At 39.8% G+C, this 6967-nt stretch overlaps 1 protein-coding gene across 3 annotated transcripts; it reads right to left on the bottom strand.

Annotated features, from left to right (window-relative positions):
- Window positions 1-402: 402 nt before the first annotated feature.
- On the bottom strand, window positions 403-6536 carry zmat1 (zinc finger matrin-type 1). Of its 3 annotated transcripts, none has more exons than XM_032550290.1 (7): window positions 6386-6536; window positions 4207-4313; window positions 4027-4098; window positions 3709-3841; window positions 3262-3558; window positions 2881-2971; window positions 403-1779 (listed from the first exon to the last, which is right to left on the bottom strand). In XM_032550290.1, the coding sequence occupies exons 1-7, from the start codon at window positions 6522-6524 to the stop codon at window positions 876-878; spliced, it is 1743 nt and encodes a 580-aa protein (XP_032406181.1). In that variant the 5' UTR covers window positions 6525-6536; the 3' UTR covers window positions 403-875. The 3 variants fall into 3 exon arrangements, with proteins under 3 accessions (XP_032406181.1, XP_032406183.1, XP_032406182.1); XM_032550292.1 differs by having other exon boundaries at window positions 5473-6497; XM_032550291.1 differs by having other exon boundaries at window positions 4207-5615; window positions 6386-6495.
- Window positions 6537-6967: the final 431 nt, after the last annotated feature.

Below are 6967 nucleotides of genomic sequence, written 5' to 3'. Positions count from 1 at the left end.
TGCAGCAACAACAAATTATACAATCCTCTTCTAGCCTTAAGCAGTGTGAGCTGCCTCATTTGAACTCGTCGCATGCCGTTTTGAACATACAACTGAGGTTTGCCAAGAGTTGTTCTCATTTGAACCCTTGCACCTGCACGACCCCAAATGTGTGTGCAAATACATCCACATCACATGCTGATGCACGCGGTGCAGTGCGGAGTTAAAACTGCCTCAGCATCCAGTTTCTTGCTCTTCTTCAGACATTTTATGCGGCGCAACAAGTCAGGATTGACTTGAAAATATTCCGCGGCACGCGTTCCAAACACACCGGACGCCTCGCCACGTACAGCAGCGTTCCTTCTGTCTTCGCATCTTCGAGCGAAAACTCAGAGAAGCTTGAAAGGAAAGAAATGACTAAGCTTTCAGCATCCATGGGCTTTTATTTCCTCCACTGAGGTTCTGACTGAAGCTCAATATCGCCAACTGGAGGACACCGAAGGCACTACAGTCAGTTCTAGATTAGAGGGGGGGGGGGGAAATCTCAATCAAAGCAATTTGTTTCAAGGTTACTGTGGCATGGTTTGCAAAACATAATATAAATAAATATAAACTTTTCAGCTATATTCAATAATTGACAGGGATTGTGAGTGATTATTAACACTCTAGACACACACATTTCCTTAAAACCCCAGACTTAAGGCTAGCCAGCTAGCACATCATCACATTAGACCTTCAGAAGTGATCTGATTTCCTTTTTAAAACTGCTGCTAATAACAATACATAAATAAAGTTATACTGCTCTGTTTGATATGATCAATTTAGGCGTTACAAAGTGACATTTTTGACAAACGTAATCGGAGAAAAGTAATAATATTAGTGTGATTTATTAGTCTTTAACAACCCAGAATCGAGTCGTCCCACAGCTTCTCCTCCTCTGTCCTTGTGTCAACCACTTCCTTAGCTTTTTTCTTCTCTTTCCTGGGTTTGCCTGACTTGCTGTGTCCACTCTTGCTGCATTCAGCATTGGTTTTAGTCTGTGAATGTGAGCTGTCAGTCGTGTTTCCTTCCTGGTCCGCCTCAAAGTCCTCCTGCTGACATGTTTTTTGCTTCCTTGTCCGCTTGAGGTGAGCTTTAAGCTTTTTCCCGCTCCTCTCCTCCCCCGATTCCCCAAACTGCTCCCGTCTCCTGTCCTCAGAGTCATAACTCCTCTCCATCCTCTGCCTCTTTGTCCTCCTCTCCGCTGCGTCAGACTCCTCATATTCTCTATGTCTTTTTATTCTTCTCCTTTCTGTATTCCTGCTTTCACATTCGTCGCTTTCACTTCTGTCTGAGCTGTGAGAAGAGAAGGAGGATGATGTGGTGCACGTGGAGGAGGTGGAGAGTCTTCTTTGCGGTCCAGTATCTGTGGGCCGGCCGAGAAACTGCGTGGAACTTGGGGAGGGGAGGAGAGGATGAGGAAGGGGAATGCTGTAGGGCCAGCCAATGGGAGGCCAGGATGGAGCTGGAGCGAAAGCAAACCGCGGCCCAGGATTAGGCTGAGGAGGAGGGAGGGAAATTTGAGGGAAGTTAGGCAGAAACACAGGCACTGCAGTCAAATCGCACTGATTTACATCTTTGTGCTGCACTTCCTCTTCTTCTTTGTAATTGTCGTTCTGTGTGTTTTCTTCAGGGAGAACCTCACTGGTCTTGGGGGTGATTCCTCTGACCTTTTGCACTTGGATGTAATCGGCCAGCTCATCGGCGAACGTGCTGTAGACTTTTGGCTGGGATTTAAAAAGGATCCTCAACTTCTTCTCCCTGATCCAACAACAGACAAACAAAAGTTGGGCTTATTTCTTTCACATGAATATACAGTACAGACCAAAAGTTTGGACACACCTTCTAATTCAATGAGTTTTCTTTATTTTCATGACTATTTATAAGGCAAGAAATCCCACTTATTAACCTGACAGGGCACACCTATGAAGTGAAAACCATTTCAGGTGACTACCTCTTGAAGCTCATCAAGAAAATGCAGAGTGTGTGCAAAGCAGTAATCACAGCAAAAGGTTGCTACTTTGAAGAAACTAGAATATAAGGGGTATTTTCAGTTGTTTTACACTTTTTTGTTTAGTGCATATTTCCACATGTGTTATTCATAGTTTTGATGCCTTCAGTGTGAATCTACAATGTCAATAGTCATGAAAATAAAGGAAACTCATTGAATTAAAAGGTGTGTCCAAACCTTTGGTCTGTACTGTATATTAAACATATCATGTTCATTTCACTCAGTTTATCAAAGCACCCAGCATTAAGCAGGCAAAAAGGAGTACCGGTAGTTTATACGCCGTTTGAAAATCCAAACAAACTATTGGAGAAGGTAGAGGGGCGTATAGATCTGGTCAGGTCGAGCCAACAATATTCAAAACCGGTGTGAAAACATCTGCAGTTGCTTACAAGTTAGCAACTTACCTGGCATTCTGACTAAATCAGCATGAATCAAATAAAACCCCTGTTCTTTTTTCTCTTCTGGCTGGATTTTACTTCCCACACAGTTCTTTGAGGTATTCACAGGACTGTGAATACCTCTTGGCTCCACAAATTCTAATGTGCTTTTCCAAATGTTATGTGAAAGACCAACAATTTCAGCAAAGTTAATCAACGCAATCCACTTTCGCTCCATCTTCGTCTGACATTAGTGAATGCTGCAAGTCAGTGATTCCGTGCTATCCGATGGTTTTCCTAAGATGGAAAACTTTTTTATTTTTATTTTTACCAATTTGAGTAATAAACTAAACGTGACTGAATTGCTTAACAACTAGTTGACTTGGAATCTGACTCAGACAATATTTGTTGTGAATTTATGCTCTATAGATAAACTGAATCGAACTGAATTGGACAAAAAAGTCTTGATCTCACCTGATCTGGTGTTTGTTTCCCTGCATGTGAGCCTGGTACATCTTTAGGGAGTTGGTTGACACGCCACACATCTGGCACATGAAAGAGCTCCCTGAAGACAAAACAAATGGCATATATCACAAGAATATCACAAAGTAGTGCAAACGCATTAGGACAAGATAGAAGACGGTTCACTTCAACCTGCTACCTCAAACAGGAAACATCTAATTCACAGAGGCTGTAAATAAGAATCCACTTTACAATAAATAAAGAAAAGTGATCTATAGGTGCACACGTATGTCTTCAGTTTAAGTAATCAAGGCAAAGGAGAAGTTAAAATGAATTTATTTAAAGTTGGGTAGATTTTATGTATTGTGACATAAATCCATTGTCTTGCAATACCTTGCTGTGCATCTTTTCCATGTTCTTTGAGGAGCTCCTGTCTGGCCATTTTTTTCTGGTGTTTGCGTCCGTTGTAGTGCTGCAAGGCCATCTGAGGGTTGTTGAAAGAGGCAACACACAGGGCGCAGTACTTGTTGGGATCTTTGAGATCAACTCCAGTGTTCGCGAAAGCTGAGATGTTTGAAGTGGGTGTTGGCTCGGGGTGGCACTCCGGGTCGTCCTCCTGGGACGAGTTCTGGTCGGAGTTAACGGGATCCTGGGTGACAGCTGGTGAATTATGCACTGCTGTGTCCTTGACTGTGAGTTCAGTGGGAAACAAAGTTCAGGTTAATTTGTGGCTGTACTTCAACATGTCTGAGAACACAAAGAGTATGAACAGTATTCGTTGGCAATAAATATGGAAATAATCTCAACAGATTCCTTTTTAATCAAACAAAAAGTACTTGCCTGACACAAGAAGACTTCGTTTACGCAGATTTTTTGCGTGGATTTTGCCTTCGTAGTGCGACTTTGCGACCACGTGTGAACTGAACACCACGTAGCACAGCTCACAGAAACTGTTTTTATCGCGGGACATGTTCTGTTGCAAAAAGCCAAGAATCATGAGGCAGAACAATGGCAGAAAAACTTCAAGGAGTATCAACACTTTTGCATGCAACTGTGCATGGAAACAAGTTTCATGTAAATCCTCCTTTCTTTGCCTCATCTACTGTTCAGTAGATGAGGCCCCAGAGTACAATTTTAAAAAACGGAATAGGTACCAACCTGGCAACCTCTGCCCAGATCTGCTCTCATAGCATTCAGATAGGTTTTGACTTTCTGAGAGTGTTGTTTTCCCTGCAGTTGGAGTACATAGCAGATATTACCAACCACAGTCACGTGATCTGTTACAACAGCACATTCAGGCCAAAAATCCACAACTACAACTTGAACATCGCTGCTCACCTCATAATGGGCCACCCGATTGGATTCAAACATCAGGTTAGAAGAGCAAATGTGGCAATAATAGTCAGTGAGGAGACCCTGTAGCAGCTCTTCGTCACTCTTTTGTTCTACACGACAAAAACGAATTAAAATACAATTAATCATGATGACCAAAAAACTCAAGCAATGCCTTATGAAACGCTTTGTTCTGAAGTTTGGCCACGGCTCACCTCAGATGTTTCATAGAAAAGGAAGTTTAAGAACATTATGAGGACGAATTAAATTAACTCTGTCAGAATCCACCTGCTTCTCTGGCTTCTGATCGATTTTATCTCACCATAAATTTCACATAAAAGTCTATAAAATATTTTCTACTTTGAAAATTTAAAATAATAATATTTCTACATTTAAAAAGTATTCAGAGAGCAATTCAATATAACCAACCTGAATTAACACTTTGGCTAGAATACCAGTAAAATATGGTTTATTTATATTAATTACTTTGTGTGATTTATAATACAAATCCATAAATCTGGACCGCAAATGTATCCCTACATACAAATACTGCTTTAAAATCAAAACTTACCTATTAAGATTACTTACAGTAAGTTGTGGGATTGTACTGCACATAGAAGAAAATAACTAATCATTTATTGGCATCACAGGATGTCTGAATTTCTATAACTTGTTCCCTCTCAGAAATAAATACAATAATTATCAGTTCATTAAGGTTACTGAAACATTCGATTTACCACGCATGAAACTAATTGTTTATATTGTTTTCTCATATTTTATGTTAATTTGTTGCTGTTGTCGATGCTACTTTTACTGTAATAGCATTTCTGTACAACTCCAATTAATAATGAGCATGGTCAAAAGAATGTATTTTTTTTTGTCTCATTTAAAAAATAAATGGCTTTGGTTGCATAAAACATGGTGTTTGGTGTCACTATTATTGTCTAATGAATTGTGCAATCCATGATTATTTTTCTAGTCTTTTACGCAGCTTTTACGCAAAAGCTGTTCATAAAGGGCTATTTTAAAGCAAATGTCCAAAAATATTGAAAATAATTTAAATTTGATAGACTAAATGATATGGTGTATGGCCTTTAGAACATGACGGATACATACTGGGGCCAAGATGAACACTGCGTCACTGAAGCTGTAATGGTGAACTTTTCAGGTAAATGTTCAAAAGCAAAACTGCTCATAACGTCAGTAGTAATCAAGTAGGTATGGGCTTGTGTCAAGGTTCAACAAGATTGAAAACAAATAAATCAAACCCACAGACGTTCTGCCATGTTGTTTCTACGACACAGCAGGTCTTCTAAAAAGGTGCCAAAGAGAGAGCAGAGTAATGCCGTTCCCCCTCCCCCATCTGTTGCTGCAGATCACCAGTCATCCGGAGGTGTGCACTTCTTACATTCTTGCTTTTTCAAGAAAGACAGAGGTGGCTTTTTGGATTATTTTCTAGATGAGGCCCTAGTATTCTAGTAATACACATAATCAAGAGTAGCACTGATGTCTCTTAAAAACACAAACCTTTAAAAAACAACAAAGCATCAGTGAGCAGATAGCCTGATTTACATGCCAATTTTGGCAAGTGCCATTGAAATATACTGACCTTAGTACAACAGCATACAATGATCTCAGAAGACTGCTTTGATATTGCTGGAGGTGAGGCACAAGAGTCATTGAACTTAAAAATAAAAATTACTATTCCAGAGTATTCTGTGTAGAGCGTTTGAATATAAACACTTTCAAATAAGATCCTGATTAGAGTTTGTTTGTTTTGCTCCTGTTGTCATACCCACAGCAACTTTCTGGCCTTCACAGAAAATTCACAGAAAACCAGCTGATGTACTCTTTCACAATAATTTACCTCGTCACTGCAAAACATTGGCTTATTAAGTTATTTTTAGGGAATCAAAGCAAGATATTAGCCCCTTCTAATATCCGTCCGTGAAATAAAAATAATAATAATTGTGAATAAATTAAGTCATTTAATTGGGAAACGCCTTAAACACCCCTACAACAGGCCTCATTAAAACACTGAATCTTCCCTGCAGCGGACGTTAGCCTCTTTAGCAAACCAGAGCTAACTAGCTCGAATGCTAGCCAGCTCGCCGAAGAAGCTAACGTTGGCTAGGAAAGTAAGGGCATAAGCCGGCTCAATGTTTACATTCCAGACACAACTCACCTTTAACCATGGTACTATCAGTTTTACTGTTTATTACTGTTTCAGAATCTGTGACTGAAGCCACACTAAGGGAACCTGAAGTGTTATTTTTAGCGTCTGACTCCGCAGACTGCAGAGCACAGACAGCTGAGGCCTCCATCTTTGTCCCCTGTTGCTTTGAACATGCGCAGTTGAAATAACCCGGAGTCACAACGGGCAGAAAACTCAGCGCTCATTGTGTTTTTGTCAGGTATTTTTTTTATCTTAAGCATCATTCCAGCATCTAAATATTGACGTACAAACAACAGAAGTTGACACTTGCAATACAATAAATTAACAGAAAGAAAAAAGAAAAACTGGGTTGCCTAACTGCTGAAAACTGATGGACAATATCCTATATTTATATACATATACTGCTCAAAAAAATAAAGGGAACACTTAAAGTGGTCCCTTTATTTTTTGAGCAGTATATATATATATATATATATATATATATATATATATACAGATTTGCTAAGCAACCCTTAACCGGGCGGGACGTATATTTAAATCTTGGCCACGATTTTGAACCTATGCTTACATTATTGCCCGTTTGGGAGGATG

Source organism: Xiphophorus hellerii, chromosome 20 (genome assembly GCF_003331165.1).
Source record: "Xiphophorus hellerii strain 12219 chromosome 20, Xiphophorus_hellerii-4.1, whole genome shotgun sequence".
NCBI lineage: Eukaryota > Metazoa > Chordata > Actinopteri > Cyprinodontiformes > Poeciliidae > Xiphophorus > Xiphophorus hellerii.
The sequence above is the reverse complement of the archived record's forward strand: the minus strand, read 5'-3'. Positions and strand labels throughout refer to the sequence as shown.

Coding starts and splice junctions, on each gene's coding strand:
- zmat1 (XM_032550290.1), bottom strand. CDS start 6,524: ATGGAGGCCTCAGCTGTCTGTGCTCTGCAGTCTGCGGAGTCAGACGCT. Junction 4,314..6,385: donor TGATAGTACCATGGTTAAAG/GTGAGTTGTGTC, acceptor TTTGTCGTGTAG/AACAAAAGAGTGACGAAGAG. Junction 2,972..3,261: donor TGGAAAAGATGCACAGCAAG/GTATTGCAAGAC, acceptor TTTTGTCTTCAG/GGAGCTCTTTCATGTGCCAG.